Consider the following 19,521-nt stretch of genomic DNA (forward strand, 5'->3'; position numbering starts at 1 on the left):
GGGAGCCGCACTCACCGGCCAGGCCCCTCGCGCTGCCTCCCGCGGCCCCACAACCATAACAAAGCTCTGCCCAAAATGGCTGCCCGGCCCTGCCCGGCCGGGGGCCGGAGGGGGCGGGGCCTGCGCGCGCGGCGGGAGGGGCCGCCGAGGCGGAAGGGACACGCCCACCTGGCGGCTCGGGCGGCGGCCACGCGGAGACCCTCCTCCCCCCTTCGGGAGAGGGGCGCGCGCTCGAGGCGCCGGGAGCGCGCGCGGCGCCCCTGCCAATCGGAACAGCGGCGGCGCCGCAGACTACGAACCCCAGGAGGCCTTGCGGCTACTCCCGCGGCGCAGGGCGCCCTCGCGCCGTAATGCATGCTGGGACTTGTAGTCCGGCCCCAGACCACTGCTCCCGACGCTCTCCTGCGGCGAAGAGATCAAGGGGGGCGGCGGGCGCTAGGTCCCTTCGCCGGAGCAGCAACCCCGGCGAGAAGCGGGGGGCCCAGGAGCAGGTCTGCTGGCCGCAGGCCCCTTCTCGCCTGAACAGCTTCCCCGTACGACGAGGCCTGTCCTTCACCAGCCGAGCTGCGGCGGTGGGAAGGACGCGGGTGCCAGCCTGCCCCCTCCCGCGGTGGAGAATCCCATTTTTGACCCCGTGATCCCCACTTTTTAAGCACTCCGGATGCCGGGCTCTCGGGATGGGGTCTGGCTTTGGCGGGGGACACGCCGGAACGCAATTACCGGCGCTTGTTTCCGCCCGGACCTTCCTCGCCCTGCGCCGGTGCCGCCTCGCGCGAAGCGGAAGCTGCGGCGGCGAGGAGGCAGCAGGGCGGCGGGGCAGCGCGGGGCCGGTGGGTACCGTGGGAACCGCTGCGGCCCTCGCGTACGTTGGGGCTTCCCCCGCCGCCCGGCCCGGCCCGGCCGCTCCCCCCGCTCCGCTTTTGCCCTTGACGGGTAGCTCGGGTCCAGGCGCGGCGGCGGCTCCTGCGCCGGGTGAACGGGGCCCTCCGCTCCCCTCAGCCCCACGCGGCCCCGTGTACCGGGTATGCGGAGCGGGCAGCGACCGCCTGGGTGGGTTCCCTAACTGGAAACCGCTCTGGTAACGGTCTGCACGCGAGTGACTTCAGGTCACAGGGCAAAACGTCCTGCGGCTGGTAGATAAGGGTAGAGTACGTAAAATATTTCCCCTTAAGTTTATAATGGATCTTACAAAATGTTTAGGCATACAAGGTGTTACCAGGGGTAAAGATATCAAGACTATTCATCACTTGCAGACTTTCTCTTGTTTTTGTTTTAGAGCTTTGGTAAAGCAAGTATGTTCCAACTTGTGCAACGGTGCTGCTTCAAGCCGCCTTTCAAGGTAAGTTCCTGAAGCATTTTTGCCTTTTCTTTAAAATAGAACAGTAAAAGATCCAAGTGAAGCATTGATAAGAAAAAAAAAAGTGACTTGCAGGTTAAGTTAAAGCATGCTTTTATCACAATGAGCTTTTCTGAGAAAACTCCTGATTTTTCAGCAGCATTTACCTAAAAGTAGGACATTTCTTCTATAAAAGCCAAGTTTTAGTGACAAAAGTGCTTTCCCCAGCTGCTATCTTCTTTGATTTTGTTTAGCAGTGAGAGGATAGTAGCTAGTTTTTGGGTTGACACTTGTACTATTTCTGTAATTATATGATATCTTTCTGTCAAGGGTTTCTGAAAAGGATTGGTACTTCAAACTTAAAGTCTAGAGGATGTTTGGGTGGACAAATAGGTGGATATACGTATCTTTTGGATCTCCTCATTCACTCAAACCACTTAGCTGCTGTTCATCAGATTACGTGAAAGCCAACCAGTTAACTGGTGAAAAACATCTGAAAACTGAGGGGAAGGGCACCTGTGACGGAATCTTGCTCTGGAAAACTACTTGGTACTAATTTTCCTGTGTAAGTGAGGTAACTGTGGGGTAAAAAGCCTTCATTGCAAAGCATTGAGAACAAGTTTTATAGTTGCAGCTCCAGAAGTTAACTGGTTCCAGACTGCTGCACTTTGGGAAGAATAAGACAAGTTGCTCTTTTCCTCTCATCTTCCATCTGCACAGAGATGTTTCTCTTCTTTCAAGATCTTCAAGCTTCAACCGAACATCGATATATGCAGCTAAGCTCCAGGCATTTCACACATCGATCCCCCTCCTAAAGAAAAAAAAGAACCAAGAACCCGAGAACCAAGACCTGGACCCGCTGCGGTACCGCCTGGCTTCGATAAAGGATTCTCCAAAGCCAGCCCTTTACTTGAGCCTTGCAGGGCTAATTCCATTTGTTTCTGTGCCGCTGGCAATGGCTGTCCAAGGGACCTACTACCCCGAGCTGGCATTTGCTCAGATTACGTACGGTGCTATCGTCGTTTCCTTCCTAGGAGGAATCAAGTGGGGATTTGCTATCCCAGAGAACAGTCCCGCCAAGCCCGACTGGCTGAACCTGGCCAACAGTGTCGTTCCCCCTTTGTTTGCCTGGCAGGTCTTCCTTTTTGAAAATGTCACCCATGGTGCAGTACTGCTTGTCATGGGTTTAGGGATAGCGCTGCATTATGACCTGGGCCTTCTTCCTACTTACCCTGCTTGGTTTAAGGCACTCAGGGTGGTGACAACACTGGTGGCAGTAGTGTCACTACTCGCCACTGCAACACTCAAGATGATTGCTTCAGAGAACCAGCTAATAAACAGCACAGATCGATGGAAGAGCACAAAATAAGATCAGGAGAAAGAGATATTTATTTGTTAAATCATTTGTACTAAGATTTGGGTGGGGAGCAATGTGCAAGGTGCTTGTATAGGAAGTAAACAGCTTAGCAAGGTTAGCATGGAAGGAGGGTAAATAATGGTAATTTTTTTCCAAGGCAGGCATGAATCTGTCCATATCTGTAACATCTCATTCACTCTTGACTGAGATGTTACGGCCCTAGGAATTTGAAAGGGAGGTTTGTCCAATGTTAGTAGAAACTGTATTATTGAAGTATCAGTCTTAACTGTAATACGTAGTGCTCTGCTGGGGGTAGAACAAGCCTGGACTCGCAAAAATGATGGAGGGAGCAGGTAGTCTTCAGAAGAAGCTCTAAAGACAAAAGCAACATGAAGCACCTCTTGTTCCCTGAGAAGACACATCTGACTTCAGTATAGTTTATTATTTAGGGAAATGGAAGAGATGTAGATACAGGTTCAGCATTTCTGTTTTACAGACATGAGGCAATGCAGTGAGGCAGTAGTCAGGTAACGGGACAGGCAAGGTAGGGCACTGCTTGTTTCTAGCAACAAGCCAAGAGCAAGGAGGGGGTGCAGTGACAAGAAAAGGTCACTATTTATCTTGGGTAGTTCATCCAGCAGTTGTGATCAAGTATGGAAAGCTAGAAGAGAAAGCTTACATTTGTATATTTTGTAAGGTACTATCAGAGACAAAATAATTAGCTTTCTGCATAGACTCATCTAAATAATGTCCAATCCATCTCTTTCTAGATTCTGTTCAGACTTAGCTAGGTAACCCTAAGAAACCTGCATTTAAAGCCACATTTATATATGGCTGTATAGCTGTAAAGAACTATTGCATTCCTGAATGAAAGCACTATTCAGTGCTGCCTACTGTGATATGAAACAGAGAAAATGGGACATGAAAGTAGTTTGCACCTTCAACACAGTAGGGATAGATAGAAACTGTCCTGCAAAAATCATGAGGGGTCAAAAAAAAAAAAAAAATCTCTTCACATTTATATAGTAATTTCTTCCCTGGCATACTGTGAAAGAAAGATTTTTTTTTTCCCCAAACCCTTTCCTTCCCTTATCTGCCTTAAGAAACCTAAGAAGTTCCATATGTTTGTTTACCATAGGCTTTTCATCCTAAGTATTCTTAAGGGCTTTGAGCTGCAAGCAGAAAGCCAAAACATTATACCCAGACAGATACTTAACACCAGTTTAGGTAGTCCTCACACTTCTCTTCAGAAGTACTATTCTCCAGGTTTTCAATAAAGAACAAAGCACCTATTTAAACTTGTTATCTGTTCATTCTGTGTAACAATCAGGAGTTAAAAAAAAAAACCCACAAAAATGCATTCTGGCTCCATCTTTGTGAGGAAACATGTATGTAAGCATAAGCCTTTCAGATGGACCTGTTAACAATATCCTATCCCTGAAACAGTGGTGCATCTCCATAGTCTCTGACTATGAAGGAAGTAAAAATGAGTTTGTGAATGAAATAATTTATTCATTTTTCCTCAGCCATAGCAATTGTTTGAATGGATCCAGAGAAGAACCTCTTTTGGCCCCAGATTCAAAGGAAGAGGTGATGAGTATCAGAGACCATTGTCATGTTTGAAGAATCAGTTGACTAATCACAAAAACTGAAGGTAACTGCACATAACTGGTTCCTTCCAGCTACTCTAAAACAGGAAGTTTAGGGGATTAGAAGCATACCAAGAATTTCCAAACAAATAAAATGCAGTTAAAGTAATATTTATCCATCAGTTCAAGAGGGGTCATGAAGTGTGAAGAGAGCTGAAGAAATACTACATAGCATTTGAGCCTAGAGAGGACTACCACTATAGTTAGCAAGGCACCCACACTTCCAGAAAACTTTAGGGATTTTACATTGGGAAGAGAAATATATAGATATTTCACTAGGCAAGTGTCAACGCTTCAGTCCAAAAATAAATACATTTATTAACCATCTTTCCAAGTAAAACAAGAGCTGTTAGATAACAGCAGCCGTGATACAGCTTACTTCAAGCGGAAAGGATTTTATTGTGAACATCTGTTTAAAGCAACTAGCTTCAGGGCAGAGAATATACATAAAATTTTTTTGAAGTAATTGCACATGTAAGACTACAGACAGATCAGAGAAACAATGCTCCATCCTAGAGTATGGTTTAGTGCAGCAGTCTTCCCAATCCAATGTTGGAATGCAAACCTAGATTCTTAAGGTACTTACAACACTAACCTTGGAGGCTTTTATTCATGCGTTAATTTGTTAATATTACACAGAGGATGTTGACCTACACGGTGTGAATGCTTCTTTGTCTACAGAGCACTGGCTTCCTGTTTTGTGACATTCCACTTGTGGTTTCACGTTCTAGAATAATGTTGTCTGTCAGAGTTCAGGCAGCCTGATTTCAGACTCTGTCGAGTCCTCGCTGGGTCAACCAGAGCTGTTCAGACACTGCAATCATATTGTGCAAAAGGCAGCTTCAAGGAAGATGTTAATTAGATTAACCTAAAAATAGTTATAAATTGCTAGAAACATTGTTCTATGAAATTTCCAAGCAAAACAAAATCCTTTAGACAAAACACGCAAATAGCATCACTGATGCAACTACTTTTAATTGCAAAAATAGCTACGTCCACTTGACTTTGGAAGAGGCAGGATACAAAATGTGGTAAACATGAACACGTGCTTCTCATAGAACAGCCTCTGTTCCAGTGCCCAGTCTCACCATGTGTCACACAGAATAAAAACGCATTCAAGAAAGGGAGGAATGTGGGCAAGAGCCTTTGTTCTTAATACAAAAATTTAGGAAATCCTAAACGAAATAGCTCATCTAATGAATAGCATTTCCATTTAATATTAATCAGAGCTTAATGAACAGCTCTACTGTCATCACTGAAATAATTCGATACCAAAAGCAAAGCCTAATGGAATGACAACAACTGTGAAAGTAACCTTTCAGAACATTAAATTCTCAGTCACTTCACTGAAGTCTAGTGTGGTAGCAGGAAAGTAGTTACCCTATTCGTACTTAATGCCTATGTCCACTAGTGGGGCCAGTACCAAGCCTTCTCCATCCTTCATTCTTTCTACACCCTTTTCTCTAAGAAAAGGGCAACTAAAGCTAACCAAGTAGCCAGTCTGCTCTTATCAGGTTATCTTCAGGGCTAATTTGCCCCTTTTTTTTTTGCAGCAAGCTTAATCCAGTGATAAAAGGAGCTCATACTCTTTACAGAGCACTTCCTGAAACCAACTTTGCCAGTAAATTTATTTTCAAGGTTTTAATGTTTCCATTTGCTCTGGAAGAGCTCTCTAGTTTACTACTACTACTGCTGATGGAAGAGGTTTCTGAAAAATCAGACTGAAGTTCCAAGGAGGTAGAAGTTCACTTCTTCCTTAGGGAAGTTCCCCCCCCCCCCCCCCCCCCCTTTACAGCACAGCTACACCTCCTTCACAGCGGCTGGTGATCATGTTGGGGATTTCAGTCCAACTGTCCATGTGAGGGTTATACACTTCAACAGAGTCAGAGGTTACTGGAGCAGCAAAATCGTGACTGGGAGCACGGCCTCCTGAGGCATAGAGAAATCCATTCACTGCCACAACACAGACACCAGCTCTTCGTATCTTCATTGATGCAACTTCAACCCATTTTTCCTAATGAGAAAGTGGAAGAGTCAAGAAGCAGTTTTAGGGTAAGGCCTTAATTCTGGTAAGAATAACTTTTTAAGCTTAAGTACTGAAACATACACCAAGACTACTAAGTAAGCACCTTACAGGCTCAAATACTGTTACACTAATGCTACATATATATGGTATTGAGAGGATTATTAGGATTAAAATGGCATCACAAGCTTTTAAACACTTTCACAAGAAGTCTAAATGCCACAAGTCTGACTAAAGAACACAGCACATACTATTTACACATATACCATTCCTCCAGCTACTGCAAGATGCACTCTGCCTCCAAGACAGAGAACAGCACACAATTTGATGAGAAATGAGAACTACGTTCAATTCCACAGGCTAACACTAGCATTTTACAAAACGTTCATGCAACAGAAATTTCCGAAAGGGACTGTACCATACCTCTTCAAAGGAATATCTTTCTACAGAGGCAAGTGCATCTTGAGATTCATTCCAGCCTCCCACAGCATAAATATAATTGTTGAGAGCAGCTACACCAAGATATGCTCTTCGTGTTCCCATGGGAGGAAGCTCAGACCAACGTTTAGATATTGGATCATAGACTTCAACAGAACGTAACTCTACTCCTTCATTGCTGATACCGCCAACAACATAAATCAAACCTGCAGAAAGAGTTTTCCCTATGTTAGAATTCATAATAGATGGGTCTGAAAAAAAAAATCAAAAATGTTTGTCACAATGCCCGTTTCAGTCTGGCATTTGGGATTCTTAAACCATTTTAAATTATCTGTTTGCCTAGAAAAAACATATACAAAATTTCAATTTAAGTAAACAAAGTTGAGTAAACTCAAATACTAGAAGCACTGATGAAAGCAATCATAAATTTATGCAAATTATGCAAATGCAGGGTAAAGAATTTGGAAGCCTGCAACTGCTGGGCAGGCCTGAATTGAGTGCTTAAGAAACATTTATACATTACGTCTTCAGATGAATTTGTTTTGATGTGATCTATGTCAACTCTTCAGATAGCCACAAACAATGACACAAGAGAAATAAAAGCACTGCCAGGAAGGACAGTCAACTGCTAATGTGTTAGTTGGATAACCATGCCAAAGCCTTTAGAAACCTCTTTCTAGGGGATCAAAGGGAGCTTCATAGCCTTTGCGTTCTGTATAAATAAAAATGGTACCAAGAAAGGCAAATCAACAAGGCACGAGCGCAATACATCAGCTCACACAACTGACAGCATGGTACAAGACAATGATAAGAATTTAAAAATAATATAGTTTCGGCATCCAAGAAAACACAGTCACTCTTGGAACACTTTCTGGGTCTGAGCTTCACAATACATACCTTGCATTTCACAACATCCAAAGCAGTAGCGGGGCACAGCCATGCTTCCCACCACATCCCAACTATTCTCTTCAGGATCAAATCTTTCAATTGTGTTGCCTATCTCCGCACCAACCCATCCTCCTGCAAATGACAGCAAACATGGGAAAAAGTGTGCAGAGAGTTGTGTGTTAACTGAGTTTTAGACAAATTGAACCCTGTTCCAGAGCACATTAATTTTGAAGCAACCGGCATGGAATCTGCAAAGGAATAATTCATCAATCCACAAAGATTTGTTATACTCTTGTTAATTTGAGCAGTTGTTTTTCAACACTGAGATTTGCAACACAAAGTTACAGTATTTATAGTAAATATTTACAATCAATCAGCTTACGAATTCCATTAACTGACCTCTTCAAAATTAGTTTCAGACAAGGGAAACAAAACACTTACCTAAAGCATAGATGGCACCGTAACACGTGCACACTCCTAGTCCGCAGCGGGGATGGTTCATGGAAGCCACAGCAGTCCACTGCTTTGTAACAGGATCATAACATTCAGTACAGTCAAAAATCATTGAATCCTTTTCACCTGGATAATAAGAACAAAAATGAAGATAGGTAAGTGACGTTTTGCACTGTTGATACATAACTATTCAACTTCTTCCAGAACAGACAATATTTGAATACAAGATCTTTCTCCTAGCAGAAGAATCACCAGCAGAAACAGTTTTCAGCAAAAGTTCTCTGAGACTTTACTGAAAGCATCAGAGAGGTGAACAGCATTAGACATTTTGTAGCATAACTGGTAGAATTTTCAAAACCCCAGGTACACATTCCTAGAGCATGGAAACTATTTAACACTCCAAAAATCAAGCCACAGGCCAGATGACAATGCCTCCAAAAGAAATTCCCTGAAATACTGGCTGGTAAGGGCAGACTTTTCCTTTCAGGAGCACACAAATATTTAACATAGGAGGACAGGGCTGTACTTTGCATTGTGAGCACTGTTTCAGCTGTTACCTCCAATGGCATAGATCATCCCTCCCACGACAGCTACACCCAGCCCGCTCCGGGCCTGATGGAGAGAAGACACTGTGGTCCAGTAGTGGCTGAAGGTGTCAAATCGCTCCACGCAGCTGAGGGCTCTGCTGTCACTCCAGCGTCCTCCTTGCAGTCGAGTGTATCCACCTAGAAACCACACAGAAAGGTCATAACAGAGTAAGAGCTTCCCACTCATCCTCTTGATCCTCTATCCGAACCATAATATATATAAAAACATATAAACGCTCCTTCTGTAAATGCTCTGTGTCATGTATTTGGCAATTGTGGAAAAAGTCTTCTCGGGTTATTAAAAGCTAAAATATACTAACTGCTAACTTAGGAGAAAAGATTTCCTTTCAAGTATGACAGTATCAGCCTGAGTAGACCAGACAGTTCTATATCCAAGGCAGAATTCTGTTCTTCTGCAATACAAGAAGTCCAGTCCCTGTTCTGCTGCAATTTCATTGTGGATCTTAATAAGTCCATTTGACTCAGCTTTGTTTGAAAGATGCAGGCGTCAGCCTTCCATTCTCTCCAGTGACTCTCTGAAAGAGGAACTAACTCTACAGATTCCCACAGATCCCCCAATAAAACACTGAGGGGGAGAAAGGAAGCAATCAAACCTCTGGAATTAATCATGCAATTATGCTCTTGCAAATACTAAAATACTCAAAGCCACTTTTTTTTTTTTTTTTTTTTTTTTAAATAAAAGTATGTATGTGTTAATATTATCCTCACTTGATTCACTTCCTATCTGGAACAACTGGCATACTGAAATAAAACTAGGGTAATCCAGAATTGAAGAAACTTCCAACTTCCATACTTTGCATTTATACAGCTATTGCTGCTTTTGCAGAGTTTTACTTTTTAAGAGGGGAGAAATATAACCTTTAGAAGAACAAAGATTGTAGCAAGTTTTCATACTAGTAGTAAATCATGGGCAAATCTCCTGCTGATGTGCATCTTTCTATCCAAGACAAGTAATTTCTGAAAGGCAAATTCAGATTTTGAATACCATGTTAGAATGATATGAAGCGAGGATTCTCCCCTTTTCTGCAATAGTAAACTGAAAGCAATCAACAGAGTAGCAATTTTGATATTTTAATATCTTCTAATCAAACAAGAGATGAGTATCTCTTTTAGTATTGTAGTATCAGATACCACTACATGATTTGTTTTACAAAGTTCAAACAGCCACATTCTAACCTACTGCATAAAGGTACTTCCTGGCTTTCCTCCGGGGACGAGCTTTAGAAGCTTGCAGAAAACTGCTGACCTTGTTCTCTTTGGGAGATTTACAGACTTCACAGTATTCTTTCAACAGAGTTTGCAGGGCCACCCGAAGGCTGAAATCTGGAACACCTTGAAACACAGAAAATCAAGAGAGGCACAATGAAAAAAAAAAGAGGCAACAATGAGTAGCTCATCTATGAGAAAGCTGCTGGTTTCCCCTAAAACAGTAGGCAAATTAAGAATGTATATTTTTCTAATGTCTTTTCATTTTTTAAAAAAATATGCCTGTGCTAATTAAGAATTGTGTTGATTTGTTAAGCAATGTAACTTGCTTGATGTAGGGTAATTTTTTCCACACACTGTACTCATTAAAAAAAAAAAAAAAGTCAAATCCGAGTAACTCGCACAGTCCACACAAGCACAGCTATTTGACAGTCTTTCCTTCACTTACCTTCTATGTATTTCAAGAGTCTTTGTGCTGGTAACAGAGGAAATCGGACAGGTTCCAGTACTTCTACTACATATTTCTTTCTCTTCCCCAGATCCTTCAGAATCCACTGCATTGCAGCTATAAAAACCTGGTACTCATCCTCGATGCTTAGGTCCTCGCTTCGCAGGATCTTAATCAGCTGCTCCTTCGTTAGTGCCAGGAACTCCTCGCCGCTCTGCACCTCCAGGAAGTGTGCGTGGATGTAGCTCTCGGTGAACTCCTGCAGGTCGTGGCAGGCAATTTGCTCGGAGAACTGGAAGAGGCCGATGCAGTTGAAGGGGTCGATCTGGCCCTTGAGGAACTCGCAGCAGAGCTCCACCACCTCGGTGAGCTGCAGCATGTCGGCGGCCACTATCAGCTCCTGCACGTTGTGCTCCCCGATGCTCACCACGCCTGCGGGCCCGCACGCGACAGCCGGGGAGCCGGTGTGGGCTGCGGGCCCGCGACACCGCTCCTCCGCCCCGGGCGGCCGTTAGGCGACCGTTGGGCGACCGTTACGCGGGCGGCCGCCCCCCGCCCGGCCGCGCGGGGCCCCGCCGTTACCTGTGTAGATGAAGTCGAGGAGCGTGTGGAAGGTGCCCGCCTCGACGCCCGCGATGCGCACCACGTCGCGGCCGGCCTCCTTCATGCCGCCCGCGAAGAGCGCCGCGAAGTAGGGGCTGCTGGCCGCCAGCACCAGGCGGTGCACGGCGAACGCCTCCGGGCCCACCTCGAGCCGCACGTCGCAGAAGCTCTGCCCGCCCCGCAGCCGGTTGATCTGCGCCAGGAGCAGGCGGGCGTGCCGGTCCGAGGAGAAGGGGCTCCCGCCGCCCCGCGCCGCCGCGGCGCACGCCATCTTGCCCCCTCCCCGGCGCAGCTGCGCATGCGCCCCCCCCCCCCCGGCCGTGGCTCCTACGCGCCGCGAGAGGGCGGGGCAAGGGGGCGGGGCGGCGCGTGCGCAGAGGGCGGCGGCGGGGGGTGCCTGCGCTCCGCTCGCTGAGGCGGCAGGAGGCGGCGCTGCCCGGCCCCGCTGGTCCCCGCTGCCGGCTCTGTAAGGCAGAGCCTGCTGATGTGTGTGCTTAAGCTCTGGTCTCCTTCTAAGCTCCTCCAGTGGCCTTAGTGCTGAGGGAAGAGGTGACGAAGCAGGCGTAGTTTCATTTTACCGTTACCATCACGATTGCTCGCCCTCAGCTTTTCCTTCCTGAATGGGGTCGCTAGCCCGCTTAATCTGACCTTGTGTTGGAGGAATGAGCTGTAGCGTTTTATGATGAATATAATCATTATAAAACTGAATGAATTAATGAAAATAATATTCATTACTGGCAAAGAATATCAGGGTGACGTCAGGGCTTGCACTGACTGCAGGGGAGGCAGCCCACAAACCTTTCCCTGCAGCATCAGTCTGGAAATGCACCCTCTTCACTGCAACACCGCTGTTACCCGCAGAGCCTGTAGGCCCGCAGGGGGTCTGCGTGCCAGCACTGGTCTGAGGTGCAGCGTACTTCCATTTTAGCACCTATATTCACCGAGTCGCTGCACGTCTGAGCACCCACTGAGGGAAGAGCATCTCGTACTGAGTTACACACCTTCATTGTGCAGGTCTGGCAAAGCTACCAGTGATCCCGAGGGAAAAAAATGAGCATACAGAAAAAAAAAAAAATCATTCCTGAGTTTTCCACAACCGTTCCAGCAACATGACGTGCAGGCAAAGCAGAACTGAATCGGAGAGCCTCTTGGAATGTCTCCATGCCTATTTACTGTGAGACTAGGAAAGAAAAACATGTCTGCTGAGAGTTACAGTGGTCCTAGGCCTCCAGGCTTTTCTCATGATTCTGCATTTCACTGCAATAACTTCTAAAAGTGCTTCCAGAAGAAATCTGAATCGTGACACTCTCTGGGTCTCCCCATTCAGCATTTCATTCCTGACAGAAGCATGTTAAAATTACCTTTCAAGCTGATATTAAAATACCCATAGAAAATACAGATCTAGATAGATCAATAAGCTTTCTGCCAGCACACACAGTTGGATTCATGCTAATATAACTCAGTATAAATTTTAAGCCAGGCTAATAAATGATTTGAAATTTTATTCATTGATGAATCTATAAAAGAAATCAGCCCTCTCTTGTGCTGACATTTTGTTCATCGGAAGTGGCCTGTGAATAAAAGGCTTAGAACTCTCCTAAATGCCAGTGGCTCAATCAAAGGCTGATGTCAGCTGTTAGACACTTGGCCAGTATTAGGATTTCACATCACAGTGCCAAATTTACAGACACAGAATGGTGCTGCTGAGAGTGCCCGATTTGCCCCACAGGCCTGTGGTGGAGGTATTAATGGCACCCCATTAATGGTTCTGCTTCCAGAAGAGGGCACTGCTTCAGCACGTTTCCCTGAAACCAGGCAGCCGCTGTGCAAGGTGGAACTGGTGCCCCCGTACAGCACCACTGTGTTGTGCAGCTCCTAAAACAAAGCGCGGATTTTCGAGGATAAGTCTGAGACTATTTGGCACTGTGCGATTGTACTGTGGAATGAGGAACACATCAGTTAGCTGAGAGCAAGTATGAGAAGGCACTGCAGTGGAGGAATTCAAATGTCTTCTGTTTTAATTTAATAAGTCCCTACATTTGCCAGTTAGCCAGCTGAGTGTTGCCCAACATGTGGGACAGGTGACAAAAAAGTCCTGCCCTGAGCTGCTCTGTTTGTCCCACAATCCATGCCTGCACAAAAGTGTTGCTGTTGTAATACTCAGTGATAATAATTTGACAAACAAGCTATTCAGGCTTTCTCTTGAAGAATCCCTGCAATGTGTCAGAGCCCCAGGAAGCATCACAGTCCTCCCTGTGTTATCCCAGAAAGACCCATGGCTGGGGTTTTCCTGGCTGGAGGCATCTCTGGGAAATGTTTTCAGCTGTCTGGAAAACATAGTTCGGAGCTGAATAAGACGTCTGTGCTCCCTCTCTCAAAGCCTGCAGATGGTGCTATCTCTGCAGAATGGTGCTTCACGAATGTGCAACAAAGAAATCTGCAGCTAAAAGGTGTCCTACGGATGCTAAGCTTCTGCTCTGTCATCTAACAAAAGATTTTTGTTAGATAAGATTTTGTTTTCTTTCATAAACGGTGTTTTTAGTTTCAAGATATCTATAAAAATCAATTTGAAAGTGCAGTTTTGTTTTTCTGCTTCTAGTTGGACCTCTCCGTGCACAGGACAACAACGGTGCCCTGTGACTTGTAGTGAGAAGAGCGTTATGACTTGGGGAGCATGTCCACTGTGCCTGGTTTTGGGGATCCATCTGCCTTTCTATTCAAGCCCCCGGTGATCTGTGAGATATTGGTTACTGCAGTTCTGTCTTGCAGCAGAGACACAAAATGAGGCATTGGCTATTTGTAGGTTTTCCACCCCCACAAAATGTTTTGAAAGGAGCTCCCCATAGAGCTGCTTTCCATCACTGTCAATCAAACTGTGTCAGACCAAACTCCTCCACAGTTCCAGTAGGTAGGTAGGTAATCTTGCTTGCCATCCCCAAACTGCAGTGTGTCTCTGCACAGTCTTCTGGGCTAAGTCGTCTGCTGCAACCTGTCAGACAATGAGACAGTCAATTGCAATCTTTCTTTTCATTTGTCTTTTAACTGGTCTTTTATTACTCATTATAGTTACTACTCGTATTTTTTAATGTGCTTGTTTGATGCTGGAGACCATCACCAAAAATGAAAAGAGCTTTAATTGGGTGTCGAGGCCTTCCTAGGATACAATCATTTTTGTTCCATTTCCCAAAATTCCTTAACTTGCACTCCCAGGGGTAAGATGAGAAAGGCTGCTGAAGTTCTGCACATCCACACAGCACAGAAGAGGCTCCTGTTAACTCTGAAGCTTCTTCTCAGAGAAAGACTGGTGAATAATCCATTATCAGCCTGGTGGGACTGGTTATCATGTTGTTTATCCTCAGTGAAAAGCCTTTAACAAGCCACAGGCACTGATTCTAATTAGATGCCTGTATAAACCTGTTGCCAGTTTACATGTTTATCTGAAATGTATTTTCTAATGGGGAAGAAGCTTCCCTTCAGGGTCTGAATGTTTCCCATCTCAGTGGAAAGGCGCTGGGCTTTGAAATCATTTAACACTTTGTCCAGACTTTACCCAAACATCTCTCTGGGCAGGCGTGGGCCAGGCCCAGGAGCTGTTACTTTCCTTCCTGCTTCAGGTGATGAATCTTGATGCTTATGTGTAGGTGAGAGTGTTCAGGACGGAGATCCGAAATGGAATTTACCCTGAGAGCCAGACGTACCCCAAAAGCTAGTTTTTCTGCATAGACAGCCCCAGAGTAAAGGTGTTTGTGTGAAAACTACAGGTTTTCACACCGCCAGCGAAGTGGTGATGGCTCTGAACATTTGTCAGATGAACTGTGAACAGGTAGGGAAATTTTAAAGGTCATTGAAGTGCCATATTGCAAGATTGTTCTTCCCCTCCCCTTCATCTTTATAAGCTGTTGTAAACTTTTCTATTTTGAAATTAGTCGCTAAGTGTATTTGTTACCCTCACTTTACTCTGCCTTCAGGGTGGTTTTAATGCAACTGCTGGTTATCAGAGTGTCAGTCCGGACTTGTTTACCGTGTCTGGTATTGGAGGAGTACTGAGACGCTCTCCCAAGCATCCAGCTACCCAAAGCCTTGCTCCAGTGCTGAGTTGCTCGGGCATCGGGTAGAAAAGTGATTTTTGTGTGATACAAAATAACAATAACAATAATAACTTTTGACCTTAAAATATGCTCAACAATGAAAGCATTTTGTCACCTGACCTGCTTGTGTGGAGAGGTCCGTGCTCTGAACGCACTTACCTAGCAGGAAGTTTGGAGGAATTCCAGTGAAATGTGAGTGTTGTGCAACTGCGCGGCTGCTCTTCTCTGCTTAGAGGATTCTTGTGTTTAAGCCATACGTCTGGAGTAATTCCAGGCAACTCGACTTAAAGTAAACATCCTGGATGCTGTGTGTCAGATACTAGCGCAATGTTGTTTCACTCTTTCGTGTTTCTCCTGTGGGAATAATCATTCCATGAAGGAGGAAAGTGATCTAATAAGGGAATTAACTCAAGAGCTTGAACAGTGAATTAATCACAGCTGTCTGAGAGGGGAACCAAGGCAAACTCCACAGAGGACTCACTGCATTTCTAAGGAAAGAGGCCAAGAGAATACTAAGAATTTGATAACAGTTGGTGATTAAAACAGAGATAGGAGAGCTTTGCTTGTAGTAGCTAAAGGAAGCAAAACTGTCTGGGGGAGAGTTTCCCTTCTGCTGTGAAATGCTTCTCCCCGGGATGTTGCCTTGTACAAGGGATCTCTGTAACTCTTTTTGGGAGATGTTGAAAGATGTCACATTTTTGGAGAATGATCCTCACTGTGCCCCAATACTTCTCTGAAGCAGACGATTAATTTTGTGACTTTTGGTGTTTTTCACGATTGTCTAGTCCTGCAGCTTCCCACTGATTTAGACCTGCTCCCTAAGGTGCCCTTAGCAAAGATGCAAGACTTCTTTTGCTGATAGGAAGAATGAGTTGTGCTTGGGAATTACCAGTCTTCAGGCACTTGGGACTTTCAGTCCTGGCATTAATAAAGTTTGGCTAGGTTTCAAATTGTAATCCAAATACTAATGCTTTTTGGACTCTTTACTTAAGCGTTCTTATCTAAATCACTGTGTTCTCTTGGATAATAAAATATAGCAAACACAACAGACCCTGGAGCTGTTCAGAGCATGTGACAAGATTTAAACACACTCCAAATTGTGCAAAAGACTTGAATAGAAAAAAAGGTAGGGAAAACCTCTTAAATATACACAAATTCAGCCATTTTTAATTACTTATATATTGTGTAGTCATATATGTACTAAAGGCATGTTTTTCCTCCTAGAAAAGGTTGCACATGTATTGACAAAACTTGTGAGCCAGCTTCATGGAGAAGATGGATAGAGTTAAACTCTGCCTGATACCCCCCACATTCCAGAGGCTGTGCGTGCCGCGGGGTCATTCCAGAAGCAGCGCCTCCGTGGAATGCCAGACTCCTCACGACCTCTGTGAGTAACCCCTGGTGCAATGTCTGCAGGTCCTGAGAGGGTTTGCAACGTTGCTCAGGCCTTCCAGGGCTCTCAACTGTAAGAGCATATCTTGCTCCTACAAATCCATCTCCTCTGCCATGTCTGCTTCCATTGCCATGTATTTCCCAGGTTGCATTTTTCCCTTCATTTACCTTGCTTAAGTGCAAGTATTTTTGATATTCCTTTATGGAATTTCATCTTTGAGGGTCTGGATTAGCTCTCCTGTTAGAAATATCATTTGTGTTCTAGTCCTGTCATCCGAAGTGCTTGCAAAACCTCTACTTTGTATGTTGTCTCAGTAAACAGGAGTGTCGACTAGAATCAGAACAGGCCCTCTGACATTCCTATTAAAAGACCTGTCAGAGCTTAATGACAGTTGACTAATAGTGATATTTTACTATATTTTTACTAATAGTAATATTTTAGTATATTTTTAACCAGTTGTGCGTCCATGTTATGGTGATCTTATTTGCACTTTGATACTCTCAGTTCACTTACCTTATCAAAACCCTTTGAAAAACTATATTTCATCTACAGCTTCCCTTTTTTGAGCAGAACAGTTGTCTGTCAGTGAGGGGAATTACCCCATTTGGACATTTTTTACGTTAAATAAAGTGATTATACGTTAAATAATAGTGATTATTTTTATCTTTCAGAGGGCTTGGAAATTTGTTGTTTAGTAATTTGTTCTACTGTGTTTTAGGATGCTAAAGTTTTTGCAATATTTTATTTCATATAAGGTCATTTTTTATATAGTAACTTTCGGTTTATACTTGCCTTAAAAACACAGCTTTGTTTGTAGGGCTAAATGAGGTTCTGAAACAAAACTTGTCCATGCTAGTCATAGTTCTGCAATACTTACAGGGATCTGATAAATCTTTTACTGACACTATCCCACTGGCTCAGTTTGCTTCTCACTGCTTATCTTTTAGGTATTTTTTGAAGGCTAATTAATATTTATAAAATACTCTGAGTGAAACCTGCACATGAAAAATGCAGTAGAAATCAAAAACGTCATTATTGATAACTTGCTTTGAGAATGAAAGCCATATTGCAATCGCTATCAATGAAGAATTGCTAAGTATAAAAGACTATGGGGTCCAAAAATACTAGAGAAAAAGTGGCTGGTACAACTAAATTGAAGGTGAGAACAGTTGAATAACCTGATCAAGGAAGCCTTACACTGGCACAAGATGCAGAGGGTGGGTTTTGTTAATAATGCTTAGTACTGAATTAGTTTCTTTCTAGAAAGATAAAAATGTCCTTTTCAGTCTGTGAGTAATTAAGAATGAGGTTAATTACCATATGTAACATATTTTTAAAGCAATAAGCTTAGATAGACTGAAGAGCTGTAAATCAGCTGCCTAGAGAGATCTCATTTGTAATAAATCCTGATATTTTAGTGAAATTGCAGAAGACTGACGGTACTGAACCAGTATTTAAGGAAAAAAAAAACTGAAACAAAGCAAAGCAAAACCCCAGCAAGCAGGATGACCCAGCTAGCTGTATTATGGTTAACATGACACCAGTCTAGAACAAACACAGTTCCAAAGCTGATACTAAGTGAGGTAGTAAATGAGTCAATAATTGGCAACAATTTTACTTTTACTAGCATTATCTTCTTGAGAAATCCAAATTAATTTCTTAATAAGGATTCCTACTGGGTAGTGTAGATATGACAGCATGTTTCACAAAGCATTTGACCTACCATTTGATTTCGATCTTAGCTGAGTTCAGTATCACTACCTAAGCCTGCCAAATGGATAAAAAGTGGCATTATTTGCAGAACTGAAAAGACAGCCAGCAATGGAAGATCATCACTCAGTAGCAGCAATTGTTTCAGCATTGTGGGGCTTAGCAGTAGCCTGCTGTTATTTAACATTTATGAGAGCAAATTGAAAAAAAAAAAGTCAACTCATAGTGCTTTAGGCCTGAGAAAAATAATTTAATCTTCAGGTATGTGGACTACATATGTAGAGACATTTCATTGGGGTGCGCCAGTGTGGGTGCAGAGCAGGACTTGCTTTTGCGCTGTGATGCAAAGCAGGCACTTACCAAATCAGGTCAGCTTTAGCTGAGGATGTCTGCAGTCATTGGTAACTTTGATCTTTCTTTTCCCTAGTTCACCTTCACTGCATGCTTTTGTAGTCTGTTTTTAGGGCTTTGTGATTTTTATTTTTGTTTTTGTTTTATCTAAGTTATCCCAGACAGTTTGTAAATATTAAAGCATCCCAGGTAACTTTTCTGAATGACAGAAAGGAGGTAAACTACTGCAAGTACAAAGCAGCTACACAGAGCAAACAGTGGCTTGGGAAGACTGGCCCATTTAAATGAAGATTTTAAATGCAGCCAAGTCCAAATCAATAAACCTAAGTGGTAAGATCACAGTTCACAATTCTGTAACCCGGGAGCTGTATCCTGGAACAAAATAATGTCAATAAGGATTTAGAAATCCTAATACACTGTCACTAAAGGCATGCAAACAAACAAAATGATACTGGTAGAGAAGTGGGCAATGCAGAGTGGGACAGGTGTGTGGAGATGAAGGGACATAGTCCTTCCTGTGTGTCACCTCCAAAGCTGACGTGGAACAGGGTTTTGATGTGTAAAATTTAGGGAGGATTGGTAAAGGCACAGAAGAACCATCAATACAGTCTGAGGAGAGAGGAAATGTCTTATAATGATGGACATAAACAAAACAGATGGAGCTGCTGCTCAAAATGGAAATTGTGAAGCTTTTTCATTACATATATATGCTACTGAGCAGGAAAACAGCACTGAATACTAAACAACTCTTTAGTACAAGAGGATTTAGCAAAAACAATCATTGAAAGCTGAAGAAAAACAAATGTTAAACTAGGGATAATCTTTAACACTGAGGAACTGTTGAGAGCATTGGCTAATTCTCCATTGTTTGAAGTTTTAAATAGGACTGAACCTTTTCCTGGAAGGTAATGTATATTTGAATAAAACAAAACAGAATCAATCCAGGAGTAGCCAAAAAGTATGGAACAGC

General features: G+C 43.8%; 3 protein-coding genes across 3 annotated transcripts in view; 1 reads left to right on the top strand and 2 right to left on the bottom strand.

Moving 5' to 3' along the window:
• The window catches only part of GPBP1L1 (GC-rich promoter binding protein 1 like 1), a 31,603-nt gene extending 31,526 nt beyond the window's left edge, over positions 1–77 (bottom strand). The window contains exon 1 of the mRNA XM_026033627.1: positions 16–77. The gene's annotated coding sequence lies outside the window, so the exon portion shown is untranslated. The remainder of the gene's footprint in view (positions 1–15) is intronic.
• A 1,179-nt stretch (positions 78–1,256) lies between these two features.
• On the top strand, positions 1,257–3,624 carry TMEM69 (transmembrane protein 69). The gene is made up of 2 exons (XM_026033655.1): positions 1,257–1,339; positions 1,965–3,624. Exons 1-2 carry the CDS (start codon positions 1,295–1,297, stop codon positions 2,703–2,705), a joined length of 786 nt encoding a protein of 261 aa, XP_025889440.1. The 5' UTR covers positions 1,257–1,294; the 3' UTR covers positions 2,706–3,624.
• A 2,488-nt stretch (positions 3,625–6,112) lies between these two features.
• Positions 6,113–11,280, bottom strand: IPP (intracisternal A particle-promoted polypeptide). The gene is made up of 8 exons (XM_026033646.1): positions 10,989–11,280; positions 10,407–10,838; positions 9,929–10,084; positions 8,702–8,869; positions 8,133–8,270; positions 7,701–7,823; positions 6,789–7,009; positions 6,113–6,356 (listed from the first exon to the last, which is right to left on the bottom strand). The coding sequence occupies exons 1-8, from the start codon at positions 11,278–11,280 to the stop codon at positions 6,132–6,134; spliced, it is 1,755 nt and encodes a 584-aa protein (XP_025889431.1). The 3' UTR covers positions 6,113–6,131.
• Between the last annotated feature and the right edge of the window lie 8,241 nt (positions 11,281–19,521).

This window comes from Nothoprocta perdicaria, unplaced genomic scaffold (assembly GCF_003342845.1).
Source record: "Nothoprocta perdicaria isolate Ctin4 unplaced genomic scaffold, notPer1 scaffold_0, whole genome shotgun sequence".
Classification (NCBI taxonomy): Eukaryota; Metazoa; Chordata; class Aves; order Tinamiformes; family Tinamidae; genus Nothoprocta; species Nothoprocta perdicaria.

Bases quoted from the DNA above. Each gene is read 5' to 3' on its own strand.
- TMEM69 (XM_026033655.1), top strand. From the start codon at position 1,295: ATGTTCCAACTTGTGCAACGGTGCTGCTTCAAGCCGCCTTTCAAG. The intron at 1,340-1,964 runs GTAAGTTCCTGA...CAAGTTTTATAG, and splicing joins GCTTCAAGCCGCCTTTCAAG to TTGCAGCTCCAGAAGTTAAC.
- IPP (XM_026033646.1), bottom strand. From the start codon at position 11,280: ATGGCGTGCGCCGCGGCGGCGCGGGGCGGCGGGAGCCCCTTCTCCTCG. The intron at 10,085-10,406 runs GTAAGTGAAGGA...CTGTGTTTCAAG, and splicing joins ACTCTTGAAATACATAGAAG to GTGTTCCAGATTTCAGCCTT. The intron at 7,824-8,132 runs GTAAGTGTTTTG...TGTCATTTGCAG, and splicing joins CGGTGCCATCTATGCTTTAG to GAGGATGGGTTGGTGCGGAG.